This window comes from Entelurus aequoreus, linkage group LG27 (assembly GCF_033978785.1).
Source record: "Entelurus aequoreus isolate RoL-2023_Sb linkage group LG27, RoL_Eaeq_v1.1, whole genome shotgun sequence".
Lineage (NCBI taxonomy): Eukaryota > Metazoa > Chordata > Actinopteri > Syngnathiformes > Syngnathidae > Entelurus > Entelurus aequoreus.
This window is the reverse complement of record NC_084757.1, coordinates 34,449,288-34,475,232: the sequence shown is the minus strand read 5'-3', so window position 1 is coordinate 34,475,232 and position 25,945 is coordinate 34,449,288. Positions and strand designations below refer to the sequence as shown.

The 25,945-nt window shown below is 34.8% G+C and overlaps 1 protein-coding gene across 5 annotated transcripts in view; it reads left to right on the top strand.

Annotated features, from left to right (window-relative positions):
- Window positions 1-25,945, top strand: part of LOC133644358 (actin remodeling regulator NHS-like) — a 172,220-nt gene that overhangs the window by 127,558 nt on the left and 18,717 nt on the right. For 4 of the 5 annotated variants that reach the window (XM_062038771.1, XM_062038769.1, XM_062038770.1 and 1 more), the window contains 5 exons: window positions 4,342-4,479; window positions 5,597-5,730; window positions 11,116-11,181; window positions 13,015-13,204; window positions 22,157-22,288. In XM_062038771.1, coding sequence (XP_061894755.1) covers window positions 4,342-4,479; window positions 5,597-5,730; window positions 11,116-11,181; window positions 13,015-13,204; window positions 22,157-22,288 — 660 coding nt within the window. The remainder of the gene's footprint in view (window positions 1-4,341; window positions 4,480-5,596; window positions 5,731-11,115; window positions 11,182-13,014; window positions 13,205-22,156; window positions 22,289-25,945) is intronic. The other variant, XM_062038773.1, reaches the window with a different exon arrangement.

Sequence of the window (25,945 nt, the reverse complement as noted above, 5' to 3'; positions counted from 1 at the left end):
CCTGAGATTACGTGATACCACCTGATAATAATATCTGATACCACCTGAGATTACGTGATACCACCTGATAATAATATCTGAAACCACCTGAGATTTCGTGATACCACCTGATAATAATATCTGATACCACCTGAGATTTCGTGATACCACCTGATTATAATATCTGATACCACCTGAGATTACGTGATACCACCTGATAATAATATCTGATACCACCTGAGATTACGTGATACCACCTGATAATAATATCTGATACCACCTGAGATTACGTGATACCACCTGATAATAATATCTGAAACCACCTGAGATTTCGTGATACCACCTGATAATAATATCTGATACCACCTGAGATTACGTGATACCACCTGATAATAATATCTGAAACCACCTGAGATTACGTGATACCACCTGAGATTACGTGATACCACCTGATAATAATATCTGAAACCACCTGAGATTTCGTGATACCACCTGATAACAATATCTGATACCACCTGAGATTACGTGATACCACCTGATAATAATATCTGAAACCACCTGAGATTACGTGATACCACCTGATAATAATATCTGAAACCACCTGAGATTTCGTGATACCACCTGATAATAATATCTGATACCACCTGAGATTACGTGATACCACCTGATAATAATGTCTGATGCCACCTGAGATTACGTGATACCACCTGATGTCAGCTGACCTCTGAGGGGAAGCAGGAAGTACTTAAGTCTATGATGCTACATGATGAACACTTGTCAAGTTCCAGAGGGCTCACACGTTCTTCTAGTGAGGAGAAGTTTATTATGCAGTCTTTATTGCACTGATCTTATCAGCTGCCCTGTGGGGTGTATGCTGGTGGTCTGCTGGGGCCATAGCTATGTCAGCTACATGCTAACAGCAGTGTGTCCCTCAGGTTGTTGGAATGCTGTGCTGGTTTGGACCATAAACAGATTAGTGGGTCATAAGGTCGGGGGAGGGGTGTGAGCAGATGTTCTAGAATGTTCTCCAGTGCGCTTGCTAGAACATTGACTGAAGTGTTGTGACCAGCAAACATGCAGGAAGTGTGTGACTTTGATGAAGTGACTGCTAGCAGACAGCAACAAACATGACTGACTGACACATGCCTGTGTTCCCAGGCTGGCTTGTGGGCGTGGCAGGGGGCGGGGCTTAGCTCCTGTCTGGACAAATTACAAGGGAGAAGCATGATTGTGGCCTGCAGGGCTGCCAGAAGCTCCTTGATGGATGATGATGTCATCAACACGCCTCAGGATTAGTGGACTTGGAAATAGGGCGGGGTCACACCAGCTGGTCCTCAATAGGGTGGGAATGTTATTATAGTGAATGTGCATAATTATTATTAATAATCATATTACAGTTCATGTGTATAATCATTGTCAATAATCATGTTACAGTTCATGTGCATAATTATTATTAATAATTATATTACCGTTCATGTGTATGATCATTATTAATAATCATATTACAGTTCATGTGCATAATTATTATTAATAATTATATTACAGTTCATGTGTATAATCATTGTCAATAATCATGTTACAGTTCATGTGCATAATTATTATTAATAATTATATTACAGTTCATGTGTATAATCATTATTAATAATCATATTACAGTTCATGTGCATAATTGTTATTAATCATATTACAGTTCATGTGCATAATTATTTTTAATAATTATATTACAGTTAATGTGTATAATCATTATTAATAATCATATTACAGTTCATGTGCATAATTGTTATTAATCATATTACAGTTCATGTGTATAATTATTATTAATAATCATGTTACAGTTCATGTGCATAATTATTGTTAATAATTATATTACAGTTCATGTGTATAATCATTATTAATAATCATATTACAGTTCATGTGCATAATTGTTATTAATAATTATATTACAGTTCATGTGTATAATCATTATTAATAATCATGTTACAGTTCATGTGCATAATTGTTATTAATCATATTACAGTTCATGTGCATAATTATTATTAATAATTATATTACAGTTGATGTGTATAATCATTATTAATAATCATATTACAGTTCATGTGCATAATTGTTATTAATCATATTACAGTTCATGTGTATAATTATTATTAATAATCATGTTACAGTTCATGTGCATAATTATTGTTAATAATTATATTACAGTTCATGTGTATAATCATTATTAATAATCATATTACAGTTCATGTGCATAATTGTTATTAATAATCATATTACAGTTCATGTGTATAATCATTATTAATAATCATGTCACAGCTCATGTGCATAATTATTATTAATAATCATATTACAGTTCATGTGTATAATCATTATTAATAATCATATTACAGTTCACGTGCATAATTATTATTAATAATCATATTACAGTTCATGGATGTAATCATTATTAAAAATCATATTACAGTTCATGTTTATAATTATTAATAATATTACAGTTCATGTGCATAATAATTATTAGTATTCATGTGTATAATCCTTATTATGAATCATATTACAGTTCATGTGTATAATCTTTATTAATAATCATATTACAGTTCATGTGCATAATAATAATGATTATTAATGTGTATAATCATTATTATTAGTCATATTACAGTTCATGTGTATAATCATTATTATTAATAATATTACAGTTCATGTGCATAAGTATTATTAATAATCATATTACAGTTCATGTGCATAATAATAATTATTATTAATGTGTATAATCATTATTAATAATCATATTACAGTTCATGTGTATAATTATTATTATTATTAATGTGTATAATCATTATTATTAATAATATTACAGTTCATGTGCATAATTATTATTAATAATCATATTACAGTTCATGTGCATAAGTATTATTAATAATCATATTACAGTTCATGTGCATAATAATTATTATTATTAATGTGTATAATCATTATTAATAATCATATTACAGTTCATGTGCATAATCATTATTAATAATCATATTACAGTTCATGTGTATAATTATTATTAATAATCATATTACAGTTCATGTGTATAATCATTATTAATAATCATATTACAGTTCATGTGCATAATAATTATAATTATTAATGTGTATAATCACTATTAATAATCATATAACAGTTCATGTGTATAATCATTATTAATAATCATATTACAGTTCATGTGCATAATAATTATTATTAATGTGTATAATCATTATTAATAATCATATTACTGTAAAAAGGTGCGTAGTCTTCTTGATATGAAGATATTGGATATGTGTATGTGAATAAAATACTACATCAATATTAAAAAATACTACATAAATATTTAAAATACTACATAATTATTATGTTTACCACAAATGTGTTTTGTAGTTAGATGACCTCATCATCTCATTTGCATAATCAGCATGACCCAAATATACATGTGTGTGTGTATGTGTGTGTGTGTGTGTGTGCATGACTAGTAGAGGGACAGTGCCATCTAGTGGACAGAGTAGTAAACACAGCATGTGTTCACATGAAGTGTGAGCAGGACATTCATTTCAATATGATCAATTAATAATCAAGATAAGGTGAAAGATTTCAAGTCTTAAATGATGTCCTAGTCGGACTTTGTGGACATGATTGTGGTCTAAGAGTACTAATTGTTGTCTCCTTCCAGCTGTTGTGGTCTAAGAGTACTAATTGTTGTCTCCTTCCAGCTGTTGTGGTCTAAGAGTACTAATTGTTGTCTCCTTCCAGCTGTTGTGGTCTAAGAGTACTAATTGTTGTCTCCTTCCAGCTGTTGTGGTCTAAGAGTACTAATTGTTGTCTCCTTCCAGCTGTTGTGGTCTAAGAGTACTAATTGTTGTCTCCTTCCAGCTGTTGTGGTCTAAGAGTACTAATTGTTGTCTCCTTCCAGCTGTTGTGGTCTAAGAGTACTAATTGTTGTCTCCTTCCAGCTGTTGTGGTCTAAGAGTACTAATTGTTGTCTCCTTCCAGCTGTTGTGGTCTAAGAGTACTAATTGTTGTCTCCTTCCAGCTGTTGTGGTCTAAGAGTACTAATTGTTGTCTCCTTCCAGCTGTTGTGGTCTAAGAGTACTAATTGTTGTCTCCTTACAGCTGTTGTGGTCTAAGAGTACTAATTGTTGTCTCCTTCCAGCTGTTGTGGTCTAAGAGTACTAATTGTTGTCTCCTTCCAGCTGTTGTGGTCTAAGAGTACTAATTGTTGTCTCCTTCCAGCTGTTGTGGTCTAAGAGTACTAATTGTTGTCTCCTTCCAGCTGTTGTGGTCTAAGAGTACTAATTGTTGTCTCCTTCCAGCTGTTGTGGTCTAAGAGTACTAATTGTTGTCTCCTTCCAGCTGTGTCCAACCTGGACGTGGAGAGCAAGCTGACATGTCACTACAGAGCTCCTTGGCACAAGCAGAGGAACTTGTTGAGATCCTCCACCCGACCTGCTTGTGTGCAAGACCTGCACCGCCTGGCACACCTGCACCAAGGTCTCACACCATCCACCTTTCTCATGGCACACACATCATTACAACTTTCTCATGGCACACACAACAACTTTCTCATGGCACACAGATCATTACATAATTTTAATAACATTATTATAATCACGTCATTATAATACCATAATTACAATAATATAATTGTATTAACATGATTGTAATAACATCATTATAATCATATAACATGATTGTAATGACATACTTCTAATAACATTATGATAATTACATAATTAAAATAATATAATTATAATAACATGATTATAATAACATAATTATAATAATATAAATGTATTAACATGATTAAAATGACATAATTATAATAACATTATTATAATAACATAATTATTATAATATAAATGTATTAACATGATTATAATATCATTATAATAATATAAATGTATTAACATGATTATAATATCATTATAATAATATAAATGTATTAACATGATTATAATATCATTATATAATATAAATGTAGTAACATGATTATAATATCATTATAATAATATAAATTTATTAACATGATTATAATATCATTATAATAATATAAATGTATTAACATGATTATAATATCATTATAATAATATAAATGTATTAACATGATTATAACATAATTATTATAATATAAATGTATTAACATGATTATAATATCATTATATAATATAAATGTATTAACATGATTATAATATCATTATAATAATATAAATGTATTAACATGATTAGGGAATAAGCGGTAGAAAATGGATGGATAATAACATGCTAAAGTTGTCAGCTGTGGGACTTTACAGATGTCGCTCTGCCCCCTAGTGGCTGTAAGTCTGTCATTACAGCCTTAATAGTACTATTATAATAAAAGGACTTCACTACATTTGCTGGTTAGTAAGAAGCACTATTGTATACTATTGTGTACACTGTAACTGTGTACTTGTCCAATGTAATAGATGTCAACTATGTAACATTAGGGATTGGGACAGGAGGACACTCACATTAACAACACTAGAATAGCTATATGAGCTACATGCTAACATTTCATTTTAACATCATGTTTTCATTATAACGTGTGTGAATATGTCCTCATGTGTAGTTGTTGTTGTTGTTGTTACAGACCATCAGAGCAGACCATCGTCCAGCAGGGAGCGCCGTGTCACCATCTCCATCTCTGCTCTACCACCCATGTCCATCTACCCATCTACACTTGTTGCACGCAGGAAAGGAAAGAAGGGTGCACGCTGGACATCGGTGAGACAGTACACTGATCTACAAACAGATACATGTACATATACATATACACACATATACATGTACATATACATGTACTTAAACATACATATACATATACACACATATACATGTACATATACATGTACTTAAACATACATATACATATACACACATGTACATGTACTTAAACATACATATACATGTACATATAAATATACACACATATACATGCACATATACATATACACACATATATGTGTACATATACATACATATACACACATATACATGTACATATACATGTACATATACACAAATATACATGTACATATACGTACATATACATGTACTTAAACATACATGTACATGTACATATACATACATGTACATATACACACATATACATGTACATATACATACATATACACACATATACATGTACATATACATACATATACACACATATACATGTACATATACATACATATACACACATATACATGTACATATACAGTACATACATATACATGTACATATACATGTACATATACACACATATACATGTACATATACATACATATACACACATATACATGTACATATACATACATATACACACATATACATGTACATATACAGTACATACATATACATGTACTTAAACATACATATACATGTACATATACAAACATGTACAAACCCATGTACATATACATACATATACATGTACTTAAACATACATATACATGTACATATATACATGTACATATACATACATATACATGTACTTAAACATACATATACATGTAGATATACATACATGTGCATATACACACATATACATGTACATATACATACATATACACACATATACATGTACATATACATGTACTTAAACATACATATACAAACATGTACATATACACACATATACATGTACATATACACACATATACATGTACATATACATACATATACATGTACATATACATACATATACACACATATACATGTACATATACATGTAAATATACATACATATACACACATATACATGTACATATACATACATATACATGAACATATACACACATATACATGTACATGTACATACATATACACACATATACATGCACATATACATACATATACATGAACATATACACACATATACATACATATACATGTACTTAAACATACATATACATGTACATATACATACATATACACACATATACATGTACATATATATACATATACATACATATACATGTACGTATACATACATATACATGTACATATACATATATATACACACATATACATGTACATATATATACATATACACACATATACTGTACATGTACTTATACATACATATACATGTACATATACATATATACAAACATATACATATACATATACACACATATACATGTACATATGTATACATATACATACATATACATACATATACATGTACATATACATTTGTATACACACATATACATGTACATATACATACATATACACACATATACATGTACATGTACATATACATACATATACATGTACATATACATATATATACACACATATACATGTACATATACATATATATACACACATATACATGTATATATTCATACATATACATGTACATATACATACATATACATATATATATACACACATATACATATATATACATGTACATATACATACATATACATATATACACACATATACATACATATATATGTACATATACATACATATACATATATATATACACACATATACATATATATACATGTACATATACATACATATACATATATACACACACATATACATACATATACATGTACATATACATATATATACACACATATACATGTACATATACATACATATACATGTACATATACATACATATACATATATATACACACATATACATGTACATATACATATATATACACACATATACATGTACATATTCATACATATACATGTACATATACATATATATATACACACATATACATATATATACATGTACATATACATACATATACATATATACACACACATATACATACATGTACATGTACATATACATATATATACACACATATACATGTACTTATACATACATATACATGTACATATACATATATAGTGTTTCCCCCAGAAAATGTGTTAGTTAAGGTGGTGACTCTCCAGGGGTAGGGGACCGTGGAAGGGTGTGGTGAGTGGGTGTAAGTATCGATAGGACTTGGCCTGTCGCCATCACGTCTCCACCTCGTTGCTGCCACCACATTTGCTGAATGGCGATATACGATATATATCTCGATATTTTTTTCATAAAGTAAAAACAAAACAGTCCTAGTTACCTGAGATACTAAGTATGTCATTATTATGACTTACTAAGTCGAAATAATGACTTACAAAGTCAAATGAATGACTTACTGTAAGTAAGCGTTTGCAATAAGCGTGGGGATAAAAAAGAGTTCAAAGTGGGGCCACATGCTGACATATGCTCAACTCATCATGCTTAGTTTATTACAGCATTTGGGGAGCCTGTAGTTGATTGTTATTATGTAAATGTTGTATTTGTATCAACATGTGATAGCAGGGACCCTGCCATTCAAAACTAGGCTGCTACATTGCTAATGATTCATGTAACTAGAGCTGAAAAAATAGTACAATAGCAACAGGAGAGACTATTCATCCCTGAACACCATGGCGTTCATGTAGGCTTAATGATGCACTTACATTATTATATCAACTATCAGAGACAGAAACTCTTCATTTAACAGAATGTCCTTTTTTGCTGCTTCAACACAGAAAAAGGTGAAGTGAAATAACTTAGTTGTTAACTGTAGGTCAATAATGCTTGTCTTTCTCTCAGACAGACAGGGCTTTGCTGTCTGTAACACACACACGCCGCACAGTGAGCTAACGTTACGCTAAAAGCTACGTGCTAGCAGACGCATGTGTCTGCCTCAGGAGGCACCACCTGTGTCTGCCTCGCTTCTCGGCCGCCGCGTTATTTTCATCAGCAAACACGGAATTTCCGCGATTTTGAGCATGCAAATGATGGAAATATAGAGGAACCACACCAACGTCACATAGACAGCATAGACCAAAAGAGAAATATTCAAACTTATTTTATTTTATTACTTCGTTTTTGAACATCTCATGGTTAAGCCTTTTAGCCCCCTGGTGGCAAGGTGAGGCACTGCCTCACTTGCCACCCCTGACAGCACATCACTGATATACATGTACATGTACATTTATATGTACATACATATTCATGTACATATACATATACTGTACATGTCCATATACATATACATATACATGTATATACATGTACATATACATACATGTACATGTACATATACATACATATACATGTACATATAGACAGCTCCAAAATATATATATATATATATATATATATATATATATATATATATATATATATATATATATATATATATATATATATATATATATATATATGTATATATATATATATGTGTGTATATATATATACATACATACATACATACATATATATATATATAAATATATATATAGAGCTATATAATATATATATATATATATATATATATATATATATATATATATATATATATATATATATATATATATATATATATATATATATATATATATATATATATATATATATATATATACATATATATACATATATATAAAGTCATCAGGAGAAAATGTTGAGTTAAAATAGCTTAAATGCTAAAAAAAAAAAATCAGGTTTGTGTCAACATAGCTGTCAAACAAATAGAAATATGATTTTTAAGTGTTTTATTAGACTTAAGTTGTTGTCCTATCATGTAGTTCATGTAGTGTCCACTAGGTGCAGATGTACTATCATGTAGTTCATGTAGTGTCCACTAGGTGCAGATGTACTATCATGTAGTGTCCACTAGGTGCAGATGTACTATCATGTAGTTCATGTAGTGTCCACTAGGTGCAGATGTACTATCATGTAGTTCATGTTGTGTCCACTAGGTGCAGATGTACTATCATGTTGTGTCCACTAGGTGCAGATGTACTATCATGTAGTTCATGTAGTGTCCACTAGGTGCAGATGTACTATCATGTAGTTCATGTTGTGTCCACTAGGTGCAGATGTACTATCATGTAGTTCATGTAGTGTCCACTAGGTGCAGATGTACTATCATGTAGTTCATGTAGTGTCCACTAGGTGCAGATGTACTATCATGTAGTTCATGTAGTGTCCACTAGGTGCAAATGTACTATCATGTAGTTCATGTTGTGTCCACTAGGTGCAGATGTACTATCATGTAGTTCATGTTGTGTCCACTAGGTGCAGATGTACTTTCATGTAGTTCATGTTGTGTCCACTAGGTGCAGATGTACTTTCATGTAGTTCATGTTGTGTCCACTAGGTGCAGATGTACTATCATGTAGTTCATGTTGTGTCCACTAGGTGCAGATGTAGTTCATGTAGTGTCCACTAGGTGCAGATGTACTATCATGTAGTTCATGTTGTGTCCACTAGGTGCAGATGTACTATCATGTAGTGTCCACTAGGTGCAGATGTACTATCATGTTGTGTCCACTAGGTGCAGATGTACTATCATGTTGTGTCCACTAGGTGCAGATGTACTATCATGTTGTGTCCACTAGGTGCAGATGTACTATCATGTTGTGTCCACTAGGTGCAGATGTACTATCATGTTGTGGCCACTAGGTGCAGATGTACTATCATGTAGTTCATGTTGTGTCCACTAGGTGCAGATGTACTATCATGTAGTGTCCACTAGGTGCAGATGTACTATCATGTAGTGTCCACTAGGTGCAGATGTACTATCATGTTGTGTCCACTAGGTGCAGATGTACTATCATGTTGTGTCCACTAGGTGCAGATGTACTATCATGTTGTGTCCACTAGGTGCAGATGTACTATCATGTTGTGGCCACTAGGTGCAGATGTACTATCATGTAGTTCATGTTGTGTCCACTAGGTGCAGATGTACTATCATGTAGTGTCCACTAGGTGCAGATGTACTATCATGTAGTGTCCACTAGGTGCAGATGTACTATCATGTTGTGTCCACTAGGTGCAGATGTACTATCATGTTGTGTCCACTAGGTGCAGATGTACTATCATGTTGTGTCCACTAGGTGCAGATGTACTATCATGTTGTGTCCACTAGGTGCAGATGTACTATCATTAGGAAATGAGGTACAATTGAGAGTTCCACACAGGCCACGCCCCCTCACCTCCTCCATCTTGTGTGTCAAGTACTTGTGTGTTCATTTGTTGTCTCTTTTGTTGTCTTTTCTTTTGTTGTCATGTTTTGTCTTTGAATTCAGTTCCAAAGCAACAAGCGCTCCTCTTCTCCCACCGACTGTTGTCACTTCTCCCCCTGGAACACAAAGGTACTTGTCACCCCTCCTTCACCTCCAAACTCTTCTCCTTTTTCTCCTCCTCCTCCTCCTCCTTCTTCTTCTTTTCCTCCTCCTTCTGCTTCATCTTCTTCTTCTTATGCTTCTTTTTCTTCTTCTTCTTTCTGCTTCTTCTTCCTCCTCTCCTTCTTCTTCTTTTTCTTCCTCTTTCTTCTTCTTCACCTTCTTCTTTCCTTTTTCTTCTTCTTCCTCTTCTTTCTGCTTCTTCTTCCTCCTCTCCTTCTTCTTCTTTTTTTCCTCTTTCTTCTTCTTCACCTTCTTCTTTCCTTTTTCTTCTTCTTCTTCTTCTTCTTCTTCTTCTTCTTCTTCTCCTCCTCCTCCTCCTCCTCCTCCTCCTCCTCCTCCTCCTCCTCCTTCTTCTCTTTCTTCTTATGCTTCTTTTTCTTCTTTTTCTTTTTCTTCTTCTTCTTCTTCTTCTTCTTCTTCTTCTTCTTCTTCTTCTTTTCCTCCTCCTACTGCTTTAATGTTCTTCTTCTTCTTTTTCTTTTTCTTCTTCTTCTTCTTCTTCTTCTTCTTTTTCACCTCCTACTGCCTTAATGTTCTTCTTCTTCTTCTCCTCCTTTTTCTTCTTCTTCTTTTCCTCCTCCTACTGCTTTAATCTTCTTCTTCTCCTCCTCCTCCTTCTTCTTCTTTTTCTTCTTCTTCTTCTTCTCTTCTTCTTCTTCTTTTCCTCCTCCTACTGCTTTAATCTTCTTCTTCCTCTTTTACTTCTTCTTCTTCTTCTTCCTCTTTCTTCTTCTTCTTCTTGTTCTTGTTGTTCTTTTGTTCTTCTTCTTTTTCTTCTTCTTCTTATTTTTCTTTTCTCGTTCTTCTTCTTCCTCCTCTCCTTCATCTTCTTTTTCTTCCTCTTTCTTCTTCTTCTCCTTATTCTTCTCTTTCTTCTTATTCTTATTCTCCTTTTTCTCCTTCTTCTTCTTCTTATACTCCTTCTTTTTTCTTCTTTGTCTTGTTCTTCTTCTTCTTCTTTTCCTTACTTCTTCTTCTTCTTCTTCTTCTCCTTCCTTTTTCTTCTTCGTCTTGTACTTCTTCTTCTTCTTTTCACTTCTTCTTCCTCTTCTCCTTCTTCTCTTTCTTCTTAGCCTTCTTTTTCTTCTTCTTTTTTCTTCTTTTTCTTTTTCCTTTCCTTTCTTTGGATGTTGTTTTCAGTGTGTGTGTGTGTGTGTGTGTGTGTGTGTGTGTGTGTGTGTGTGTGTGTGTGTGCGTGTGTGTGTGTGTGTGTGCTGATGGTGATTACCCACAATGCATGTGACCCCCAGCTGTTCACTTGCCATGAAGTTTCTTCCTTTTCTTCCAACCAATCAGCTTCTTTGCTGCTGCTAGCGAGTAACGTTGCCATGGAAACCTTTTGTTCCACATTTTTACTTTTGTTCCACATTTTTACTTTTGTGCCGCAAATAAAACACAAAAGCTGGAGAGCAGCTTTTACTTTTGGGGCTTTAGTGGGAGCCTGAGGAAGCACTTTCACTTTCACTTTGGCTCCCACTTTCATTGCAAGTGCTGCAAACTGAAGGTAAGAACTTGGAATGTACTAGAAGATGAGGATTGTCTTTTTGAAAACAACAAATGTTTCATCACATTGTAGAAGTTAGTGTCTTGTGTTAACAAACACGTGACTTGGGCAGTGGAGGTATGTGTGTAACTTCTTCTTCTATGGTTATCATCACATTTCTTCAGCTTTCACTCTCACTGCTGATGTGCTAACTTCCCTTTGGCTCCCAGGCATGTACTGCACTCCTGCTTCCACTGTGGATGGACTGATATCCATCACATTTGACAATAATAATGAAAGGAATGCATGTGTTGCAGGCCACGCCCTCTGACTCCGCCCACTGTGAGGGGGCGTCGCTGGGTGAGCGCTCCAAGAGTCCCATCCCCAACAGGCCGAGCACGCTGGACAAGCAGACCAACTGGTCCTGCGCCCTGCCGCTGCCCACACCCCAGGAGAGGATGAAGTCCCGAGTCATCAACTCTTGTCTCGTCCCAATTAATGTCACCGGTAAATTCAAGCAGCGCTCTTAATATCCTTCTTTAGCACCTTTTAATATCCTTCTTTAGCACCTCTAGTATCCTTCTTTAGCACCTTTTAATATCCTTCTTTAGCACCTCTAGTATCCTTCTTTAGCACCTTTTAATATCCTTCTTTAGCACCTCTAGTATCCTTCTTTAGCACCTTTTAATATCCTTCTTTAGCACCTCTAGTATCCTTCTTTAGCACCTCTAGTATCCTTCTTTAGCACCTCTAGTATCCTTCTTTAGCACCTCTAGTATCCTTCTTTAGCACCTTTTAATATCCTTCTTTAGCACCTCTAGTATCCTTCTTTAGCACCTTTTAATATCCTTCTTTAGCACCTCTAGTATCCTTCTTTAGCACCTTTTAATATCCTTCTTTAGCACCTCTAGTATCCTTCTTTAGCACCTTTTAATATCCTTCTTTAGCACCTCTAGTATCCTTCTTTAGCACCTTTTAATATCCTTCTTTAGCACCTTTTAATATCCTTCTTTAGCACCTTTTAATATCCTTTTTTAGCACCTCTAGTATCCTTCTTTAGCACCTTTTAATATCCTTCTTTAGCACCTCTAGTATCCTTCTTTAGCACCTTTTAATATCCTTCTTTAGCACCTTTTAATATCCTTCTTTAGCACCTCTAATATCCTTTTTTAGCACCTTTTAATATCCTTCTTTAGCACCTTTTAATATCCTTCTTTAGCACCTCTAGTATCCTTCTTTAGCACCTTTTAATATCCTTCTTTAGCACCTTTTAATATCCTTCTTTAGCACCTCTAGTATCCTTCTTTAGCACCTTTTAATATCCTTCTTTAGCACCTCTAGTATCCTTCTTTAGCACCTTTTAATATCCTTCTTTAGCACTTTTTAATATCCTTCTTTAGCACCTCTAGTATCCTTTTTTAGCACCTTTTAATATCCTTCTTTAGCACCTTTTAATATCCTTCTTTAGCACCTCTAGTATCCTTCTTTAGCACCTTTTAATATCCTTCTTTAGCACCTTTTAATATCCTTCTTTAGCACCTCTAGTATCCTTCTTTAGCACCTTTTAATATCCTTCTTTAGCACCTCTAGTATCCTTCTTTAGCACCTCTAGTATCCTTCTTTAGCACCTTTTAATATCCTTCTTTAGCACCTCTAGTATCCTTCTTTAGCACCTTTTAATATCCTTCTTTAGCACCTCTAGTATCCTTCTTTAGCACCTTTTAATATCCTTCTTTAGCACCTCTAGTATCCTTCTTTAGCACCTCTAGTATCCTTCTTTAGCACCTCTAGTATCCTTCTTTAGCACCTTTTAATATCCTTCTTTAGCACCTCTAGTATCCTTCTTTAGCACCTTTTAATATCCTTCTTTAGCACCTCTAGTATCCTTCTTTAGCACCTTTTAATATCCTTCTTTAGCACCTCTAGTATCCTTCTTTAGCACCTTTTAATATCCTTCTTTAGCACCTTTTAATATCCTTCTTTAGCACCTTTTAATATCCTTCTTTAGCACCTCTAGTATCCTTCTTTAGCACCTTTTAATATCCTTCTTTAGCACCTCTAGTATCCTTCTTTAGCACCTTTTAATATCCTTCTTTAGCACCTCTAGTATCCTAATTTAGCACCTTTTAATATCCTTCTTTAGCACCTCTAGTATCCTTCCTTAGCACCTTTAATATACTTCTTTAGCACCTCTAGTATCCTTCTTTAGCACCTTTTAATATCCTTCTTTAGCACCTCTAGTATCCTTCTTTAGCACCTCTAGTATCCTTCTTTAGCACCTCTTGTATCCTTCTTTAGCACCTCTAGTATCCTTCTTTAGCACCTCTAGTATCCTACTTTAGCACCTCTAGTATCCTTCTGTAGCACCTCTAGTATCCTTCTTTAGCACCTTTTAATATCCTTCTTTAGCACCTCCAGTATCTTTCTTTAGCACCTTTTATATACTTCTTTAGCACCTCTAGTATCCTTCTTTAGCACCTCTAGTATCCTTCTTTAGCACCTCTAGTATCCTTCTGTAGCACCTCTAGTATCCTTCTTTAGCACCTTTTAATATCCTTCTTTAGCACCTCTAGTATCCTTCTTTAGCACCTCTAGTATCCTTCTTTAGCACCTTTTAATATCCTTCTTTAGCACCTTTTAATATCCTTCTTTAGCACCTCTAGTATCCTTCTTTAGCACCTTTTAATATCCTTCTTTAGCACCTTTTAATATCCTTCTTTAGCACCTCTAGTATCCTTCTTTAGCACCTTTTAAGATCCTTCTTTAGCACCTCTAGTATCCTTCTTTAGCGCCTCTAGTATCCTTCTTTAGCACCTCTAGTATCCTTCTTTAGCACCCTTAATATCCTTCTTTAGCACCTCTAGTATCCTTCTTTAGCACCCTATTATTCTTCTTTAGCACCCTTAGTATCCTTCTTTAGCACCTCTAGTATCCTTCTTTAGCCCCTCTAGTATCCTTCTTTAGCACCCTTAGTATCCTTCTTTAGCACCCTTAGTATTCTACTTTAGCACCCTTAGTATCCTTCTTTAGCACTTCTAGTATCTTCTTTAGCACCTCTAGTATCCTTCATTAGCACCCTTAGTATCCTTCTTTAGCACCTCTAGTATCCTTCTTTAGCATATCTAGTATCGTTCTTTAGCACCTCTAGTATCCTTCTTTAGCACATCTAGTATCCTTTTTTAGCAACCTTAGTATCCTTCTTTAGCACCTCTAGTATCCTTCTTTAGCACCCTTAGTATCCTTCTTTAGCACCTCTAGTATCCTTCTTTAGCACCTCTAGTATCCTTCTTTAGCACCTTTAATATCCTTCTTTAGCACCTTTAATATACTTCTTTAGCACCTCTAGTATACTTCTTTAGCACCTCTGGTATCCTTCTTTAGCACCTCTAGCATACTTCTTTAGCACCTCTAGTATCCTTCTTTAGCACCTCTAGGATCCTTCTTTAGCACCTCTAGTATCCTTCTTTATCACCTATAGTATCCTTCTTTAGCACCTCTAGTATCCTTCTTTAGCACCTCTGGTATCCTTCTTTAGCACTCTTAGTATCCTTCTTTAGCACCTTTAATATCCTTCCTTAGCACCTTTAATATACTTCTTTAGCACCTCTAGTATCCTTCTTTAGCACCTCTGGTATCCTTCTTTAGCACCTCTAGTATACTTCTTTAGCACCTCTGGTATCCTTCTTTAGCACCTCTGGTATCCTTCTTTAGCACCTCTAGTATCCTTCTTTAGCACCTCTAGGATCCTTCTTTAGCACCTCTAGTATCCTTCTTTATCACCTATAGTATCCTTCTTTAGCACCTCTAGTATCCTTCTTTAGCACCTCTGGTATCCTTCTTTAGCACCTCTAGCATACTTCTTTAGCACCTCTAGTATCCTTCTTTATCACCTATAGTATCCTTCTTTAGCACCTCTAGTATACTTCTTTAGCACCTCTGGCATCCTTTTTTAGCACCTCTAGCATACTTCTTTAGCACCTCTAGTATACTTCTTTAGCACCTCTAGTATCCTTCTTTAGCGCCTCTAGGATCCTTCTTTAGCACCTCTAGTATCCTTCTTTATCACCTATAGTATCCTTCTTTAGCACCTCTAGTATCCTACTTTAGCACTCTTAGTATCCTTCTTTAACACTCTTGGTATCTTTTTTTTCCATCCTTCTTTAGCACTCTAGCGTCCTTCTTTAGAACTGTAGTGTTCTTCTTCAGCATTCTAGTGGTTTTTTTTTAGCATTCTAGCATCCTTCTTTAACACTCTTAGCATTAATTTTTAACACTCTTAGCATCCTTCTTTAGCCTCTTTATTAACCACTCTCGCATCCTTCTTTAGCACTTTTAGTATCCTTCTTTAGCACTCTTATTATCCTTCTTTAGCACTCTTAGTATCCTTCTTTAGCACCCTTAGTATCCTTCTTTAGCACTCTTAGTATCCTTCTTTAGCACTCTTAGTATCCTTCTTTAGCACTCTTAGTATCCTTCTTTAGCACCCTTAGTATCCTTCTTTAGCACTCTTAGTATCCTTTTTAGCACCCTTAGTATCCTTCTTTAGCACTCTTAGTATCCTTCTTTAGCACTCTTAGTATCCTTCTTCAGCACTCTTAGTATCCTTCTTTAGCACTCTTAGTATCTTTCTTTAGCACCCTTAGTATCCTTCTTTAGCACTCTTAGTATCCTTCTTTAGCACTCTTAGTATCCTTCTTTAGCACTCTTAGTATCCTTCTTTAGCACTCTTAGTATCCTTCTTTAGCACTCTTAGTATCCTTCTTTAGCACTCTTAGTATCCTTCTTTAGCACCCTTAGTATCCTTCTTTAGCACTCTTAGAATCCTTCTTTAGCTCCCTTAGTATCCTTCTTTAGCACCTGTAGTATCCTTCTTTAGCACTCTTAGTATCCTTCTTTAGCACTCTTAGTATCCTTCTTTAGCACTCTTAGCATCCTTGTTTAGCACTCTTAGTATCCTTCTTTAGCACTCTTAGTATCCTTTTTAGCTCCCTTAATATCCTTCTTTAGCACTCTTAGTATCCTTCTTTAGCACTCTTAGTATCCTTCTTTAGCACCTTTAGTATCCTTCTTTAGCACTCTTAGTATCCTTCTTCAGCACGCTTAATATCCTTCTTTAGCACTCTTAGTATCCTTCTTTAGCACTCTTTGTATCCTTGTTTAGCACTCTTAGTATCCTTCTTTAGCACTCTTAGTATCCTTGTTTAGCACCTCTAGTATCCTTCTTTAGCACTCTTAGTATCCTTCTTTAGCACTCTTAGTATCCTTCTTTAGCACCCTTAGTATCCTTCTTTAGCACTCTCAGTATCCTTGTTTAGCACCTCTAGTATACTTCTTTAGCACCTCTAGTATCCTTCTTTAGCATATCTAGTATCCTTCTTTAGCACCTCTAGTATCCTTCTTTAGCACCTCTAGTATCCTTGTTTAGCACTCTTAGTATCCTTCTTTAGCACCTCTAGTATCCTTGTTTAGCACTCTTAGTATCCTTCTGTAGCACCTCTAGTATCCTTCTTTAGCACTCTTAGTATCCTTCTTTAGCACCTCTAGTATCCTTGTTTAGCACTCTTAGTATCCTTCTTTAGCACCTCTAGTATCCTTGTTTAGCACTCTTAGTATCCTTCTGTAGCACCTCTAGTATCCTTGTTTAGCACTCTTAGTATCCTTCTTTAGCACCTCTAGTATCCTTGTTTAGCACTCTTAGTATCCTTCTTTAGCACTCTTAGTATCCTTGTTTAGCACCTCTAGTATCCTTCTTTAGCACTCTTAGTATCCTGCTTTAGCACCCTTAATATCCTTCTTTAGCACTCTTAGTATCCTTCTTTAGCACTCTTAGTATCCTTGTTTAGCACTCTTAGTATCCTTATTTAGCACTCTTAGTATCCTTGTTTAGCACCTCTAGTATCCTTCTTTAGCACTCTTAGTATCCTGCTTTAGCACCCTTAATATCCTTCTTTAGCACTCTTAGTATCCTTCTTTAGCACTCTTAGTATCCTTGTTTAGCACTCTTAGTATCCTTATTCAGCACTCTTAGTATCCTTGTTTAGCACCTCTAGTATCTTTCTTTAGCACTCTTAGTATCCTTCTTTAGCACTCTTAGCATCCTTCTTTAGCACTCTTAGTATCCTGCTTTAGCACCCTTAATATCCTTCTTTAGCACTCTTAGTATCCTTCTTTAGCACTCTTAGTATCCTTGTTTAGCACTCTTAGTATCCTTATTTAGCACTCTTAGTATCCTTGTTTAGCACCACTAGTATCCTTCTTTAGCACTCTTAGTATCCTTCTTTAGCACTCTTAGTATCCTTTTTTAGCACTCTTAGTATCCTGCTTTAGCACCCTTAATATCCTTCTTTAGCACTCTTAGTATCCTTCTTTAGCACTCTTAGTATCCTTGTTTAGCACTCTTAGTATCCTTCTTTAGCACTCTTAGTATCCTTCTTTAGCACTCTTAGTATCCTTGTTTAGCACTCTTAGTATCCTTATTTAGCACTCTTAGTATCCTTGTTTAGCACCTCTAGTATCCTTCTTTAGCACTCTTAGTATCCTTCTTTAGCACTCTTAGCATCCTTCTTTAGCACTCTTAGTATCCTGCTTTAGCACCCTTAATATCCTTCTTTAGCACTCTTAGTATCCTTCTTTAGCACTCTTAGCATCCTTGTTTAGCACTCTTAGTATCCTTCTTTAGCACTCTTAGTATCCTTTTTAGCTCCCTTAGTATCCTTCTTTAGCACTCTTAGTATCCTTCTTTAGCACTCTTAGTATCCTTTTTAGCTCCCTTAGTATCCTTCTTTAGCACTCTTAGTATCCTTCTTTAGCACCCTTAGTATCCTTCTTTAGCACTCTTAGTATCCTTCTTTAGCACCTTTAGTATCCTTCTTTAGCACTCTTAGTATCCTTTTTAGCTCCCTTAGTATCCTTCTTTAGCACTCTTAGTATCCTTCTTTAGCACCCTTAGTATCCTTCTTTAGCACTCTTAGTATCCTTCTTTAGCACCTTTAGTATCCTTCTTTAGCACTCTTAGTATCCTTGTTTAGCACTCTTAGCATCCTTCTTTAGCACTCTTAGTATCCTTCTTTAGCACTCTTAGTATCCTTTTTAGCTCCCTTAGTATCCTTCTTTAGCACTCTTAGTATCCTTCTTTAGCACTCTTAGTATCCTTCTTTAGCACTCTTAGTATCCTTCTTTAGCACTCTTAGTATCCTTTTTAGCTCCCTTAGTATCCTTCTTTAGCACTCTTAGTATCCTTCTTTAGCACTCTTAGTATCCTTCTTTAGCACTCTTAGTATCCTTCTTTAGCACTCTTAGTATCCTTCTTTAGCACCTTTAGTATCCTTCTTTAGCACCTCTAGTATCCTTGTTTAGCACTCTTAGTATCCTTCTTTAGCACCCTTAATATCCTTCTTTAGCACTCTCAGTATCCTTGTTTAGCACTCTTAGTATCCTTGTTTAGCACTCTTAGCATCCTTGTTTAGCACTCTTAGTATCCTTCTTTAGCACTCTTAGTATCCTTTTTAGCTCCCTTAGTATCCTTCTTTAGCACTCTTAGTATCCTTCTTTAGCACTCTTAGTATCCTTCTTTAGCACTCTTAGTATCCTTGTTTAGCACTCTTAGTATCCTTCTTTAGCACTCTTAGTATCCTTTTTAGCTCCCTTAGTATCCTTCTTTAGCACTCTTAGTATCCTTCTTTAGCACTCTTAGTATCCTTGTTTAGCACTCTTAGTATCCTTCTTTAGCACCTTTAGTATCCTTCTTTAGCACTCTTAGTATCCTTGTTTAGCACTCTTAGCATCCTTCTTTAGCACTCTTAGTATCCTTCTTTAGCACTCTTAGTATCCTTTTTAGCTCCCTTAGTATCCTTCTTTAGCACTCTTAGTATCCTTCTTTAACACTCTTAGTATCCTTCTTTAGCACTCTTAGTATCCTTCTTTAGCACTCTTAGTATCCTTTTTAGCTCCCTTAGTATCCTTCTTTAGCACTCTTAGTATCCTTCTTTAGCACTCTTAGTATCCTTCTTTAGCACTCTTAGTATCCTTCTTTAGCACTCTTAGTATCCTTCTTTAGCACCTTTAGTATCCTTCTTTAGCACCTCTAGTATCCTTGTTTAGCACTCTTAGTATCCTTCTTTAGCACCCTTAGTATCCTTCTTTAGCACTCTCAGTATCCTTGTTTAGCACTCTTAGTATCCTTGTTTAGCACTCTTAGCATCCTTGTTTAGCACTCTTAGTATCCTTCTTTAGCACCCTTAGTATCCTTCTTTAGCACTCTCAGTATCCTTGTTTAGCACTCTTAGTATCCTTGTTTAGCACTCTTAGCATCCTTGTTTAGCACTCTTAGTATCCTTCTTTAGCACTCTTAGTATCCTTTTTAGCTCCCTTAGTATCCTTCTTTAGCACTCTTAGTATCCTTCTTTAGCACTCTTAGTATCCTTCTTTAGCACTCTTAGTATCCTTGTTTAGCACTCTTAGTATCCTTCTTTAGCACTCTTAGTATCCTTTTTAGCTCCCTTAGTATCCTTCTTTAGCACTCTTAGTATCCTTCTTTAGCACTCTTAGTATCCTTGTTTAGCACTCTTAGTATCCTTCTTTAGCACTCTCAGTATCCTTGTTTAGCACTCTCAGTATCCTTGTTTAGCACTCTTAGCATCCTTCTTTAGCACCTTTAGCATCTATTCTTCGCCTGACTTTTGAGGCAAACTTAGTGGCTTTGAAAGTGAAATGCTAGCTATGCTACCGATGCTAACAGCGACTAGTGAGGTTGTTAAACATAAACTATGATCAAGTATTACAAATACATGCTAAACTAAACAACTAGTGAGGTTGTTAAACATAAACTATGATCAAGTATTACAAATACATGCTAAACTAAACAACTAGTGAGGTTGTTAAACATAAACTATGATCAAGTATTACAAATACATGCTAAACTAAACAACTAGTGAGGTTGTTAAACATAAACTATGATCAAGTATTACAAATACATGCTAAACTAAACAACTAGTGAGGTTGTTAAACATAAACTATGATCAAGTATTACAAATACATGCTAAAGCTAAACTGTCAATCAAAGTGTTTGTAGTGGAGTTACTTGCTAAGTTAGCACGTTAGCTTAGGTAGAAACTAATAGTTCCATGATAGCTTGTGTTAGCATGTTAACCACGGATGTACTGAGAGTTAAGTAAGTCTCATGGCTGAGAAGAATGTTCCAGAAAGAAGTGTGCCACCCATGCCAAGTAGTGGTGTCCAAGTGGCTGAAAGGAAGGTTATTGACTCCCACTTTGCTCCCAAGGGGGGTAAACAAATCTGCATAGTCGGCAAAGCGGAGCGATCGCCATGGAGCTGAAGTCACGTGACCGCGACGCAGTAGTTTGGGAGCAGCGACAACAAGTTGTTTGTTGGGGATGGTCTGGTCCGGCTGGTCTTACCAGAACCCCCCTCACATGTCTCCCCCCCCTCTGGTGCTTGCAGGCGTGGCCTTCGACAGAGAGGCGAGTGTGCGCTGCTCGCTGGGCCACGCTCAGTCTGTGCTGCAGAGGAGGAGGAAGCTGAAGAGGCGCAGGACGGTGGCCGGTGTGCCTCGACACGTGCAGCTGGACTTAGGTACTAACTCTTTGCATCCACCCTTAGTACTAGTAGCATTAGTAGTAGTTGTAGTAGTAGTAGTAGTTGTTGTCACGTTATGTAAACGGTAAATAAAAAGAGAATACAATGATCTTTTTCAACTTATATTCAATTGAATAGACTGCAAAGACAAGATATTTCATGTTCACACTGAGAAATAATCATTAACTTACAATTTAATGGCAGCAACACCTTGCAAAAAAAGTCGTCTTGCTGAAATAAGCAGGGGCGTCCATGGTAACGTTGCTTGGATGGCAACATATGTTGCTCCAAAAGCTGTATGTACCTTTCAGCATTAATGGCGCCTTCACAGATGTGTAAGTTACCCATGTCTTGGGCACTAATACACCCCCATACCATCACACATGCTGCCTTTTACACTTTGCGCCTAGAACAATCCGGATGGTTCTTTTCCTCTTTGGTCCGGAGGACACGACGTCCACAGTTTCCAGAAACAATTTGAAATGTGGACTCGTCAGACCACAGAACACTTTTCCACTTTGTATCAGTCCATCTTAGATGAGCTCGGGCCCAGCGAAGCCGGCGACGTTTCTGGGTGTTGTTGATAAATGGTTTTGGCTTTGCATAGTAGAGTTTTAACTTGCACTTACAGATGTAGCGACCAACTGTAGTTACTGACAGTGGTTTTCTGAACTGTTCCCGAGCCCATGTGGTGATATCCTTTACACACGGATGTCGCTTTTTGATGCAGTACCGCCTGAGGGATCCAAGGTGCGGAATATCATCGCTACGTGCAGATTCTCTGAAACTTTTGATGATATTACGGAGCGTAGATGGTGAAATCCCTGAAATTCCTTGCAATAGCTGGTTGAGAAATGTTGTTCTTAAACTGTTCAACAATTTGCTCAGGCATTTGTTGACAAAGTGGTGACCCTCGCCCCGTCCTTGTTTGTGAATGACTGAGCATTTCATGGAAGCTGCTTTTATAGCCAATCATGGCACCCACCTGTTCCCAATCAGCCTGTTCACCTGTCGGATGTTCCAAATAAGTCTTTGATGAGCATTCCTCAACTTTCTCACTTTTTTTTGCCACTTGTGCCAGCTTTTCTGAAACATGTTGCAGGCATCAAATTCCAAATTTGCAAAAAATAACAAAGTTTCTCAGTGTGAACATGAAATATGTTGTCTTTGCAGTCTATTCAGTTGAATAGAAGTTGAAAAGGATTGGTTGTATTCTCTTTTTATTTACCATTTACACAACTTGACAACTTCACTGCTTTTGGGGTTTGTATTCTATATAGATGATACATTATTATACTATATAGATGATACATTATTATACTATATAGATGATACATTATTATACTATGTAGATGATACATTATTATACTATATAGATGGTACATTATTATACTATATAGATGATACATTATTATACTATATAGATGATACATTATTATACTATATAGATGATACATTATTATACTATATAGATGATACATTATTATACTATATAGATGATACATTATTATACTATGTAGATGATACATTATTATACTATATAGATGGTACATTATTATACTATATAGATGATACATTATTATACTATATAGATGATACATTATTATACTATATAGATGGTACATTATTATACTATATAGATGATACATTATTATACTAAATAGATGATACATTATTATACTATATAGATGATACATTATTATACTATATAGATGATACATTATTATACTATGTAGATGATACATTATTATACTATATAGATGGTACATTATTATACTATATAGATGATACATTATTATACTATATAGATGATACATTATTATACTATATAGATGGTACATTATTATACTATATAGATGATACATTATTATACTATATAGATGATACATTATTTTACTATATAGATGATACATTACTATACTATATAGATGATACATTATTATACTATATAGATGATACATTATTATACTATATAGATGATACATTATTATACTATTATACTATATAGATGATACATTATTATACTATATAGATGGTACATTATTATACTATATAGATGATACATTATTATACTATATAGATGGTACATTATTATACTATATAGATGATACATTATTATACTATATAGATGATACATTATTATACTATGTAGATGATACATTATTATACTATATAGATGGTACATTATTATACTATATAGATGATACATTATTATACTATATAGATGATACATTATTATACTATATAGATCAGGGGTCACCAACCTTTTTGAAACCAAGGGCTACTTCTTGGGTACTGATTCATGCGAAGGGCTACCAGTTTGATACACACTTAAATAAATTGCCAGAAGTAGCCAATTTGCTCAATTTACCTTTAACTCTGTTATTATTAATAATTAATGATATTTATCTTTGTGGAAACACTGATCATCTTAATGATTTCTCACAATAAATATATATAGAAACAGATAAATATCAATATGCAACACTTTATTTTTTTATTTTCTCTAAGTGCACATTTTTCAAATTGAACGTTTTCAAATGATCACTTCTAAGACAGTCTTGTGAAATCACAATATCCCATTTTAACTAGCTAGCCACTAACATTTTTTAACAAATCATGAATTACTTTGCACCATGTTTGTACAAATAATAACTCATGTAAAATACAAAAGTAAACTCTCAAATTTTTAAATCATGTCACACTTTGAACAGGACACCAAATCTGTTATCTGTTTCTTTGTCAGTTAGTGGGAAGCCTGGCATTGCATGCTGTTAACTAGTGTGTTGTACTCTGGTGTGTAACTTGACACTGCAACTCTGAGTGAGTCTTGCAGATGTGCATCAGTGAGGCGTGTTCTGTGTTTGTTCTTGATGAAGTTCATGTCAGAAAAGGCTGATTCACAAAGATAAGATTTTTCCTCATTGTTTGCGGAACCTTCTTAATCTTTTGGACATATTTTCACAGCAATCTGGCCTTAAGCTTGATTATGATAAATGTAAAATGTTAAGGATCGTAAATCTAAAGGGAACGTCCTTTCGAATGGAATGCAAAGTGCCTGTTTTGTGGACAGATGGACCAGTTAACATACTTGGTGTTGTTGTCCCAGAAAATCTGGAAGATCTAGGCTCAGTAAATTATGATAATCGACTAAGAAAGCTGGACAAAATTATGCAATTATGGAAAGGGAAATCCCTAACCTTGTATGGTAAAATGTCTATTGCCAACTCGTTAATTATTCCTCAATTTATTTATTTGTTTTTGTCATTACCAGCTCCATCACAAAACGTTTTTAAGATTTATGAGCGGAGGGTCTTCGATTTTGTCTGGAACGGCAAACCAGAAAAGATTAAAAGAAAGGTTTTGTACAAAGATTATGAATATGGGGGCCTGAAACTTCTCAACCTTGAAGCTATGTGTGTGTCTTTAAAAGCATCAATTGTTCCAAAGATGTATTTAAACATTGAGTGGTACACAAATGTCCTGTTGGACAAAAAACATGTACTGTATCAAAAGAAATTGTATCCTTTTTTACAAGTGATCCCCTCCCAGAGAGTCTGCTGGGAAACATGGCGGGGTTCATAAAGGAAACAATCCACTCATAGTGGTGTTTTCAATTATATGTGCCAGAAAAAAGAGACGATATTTTGCAGC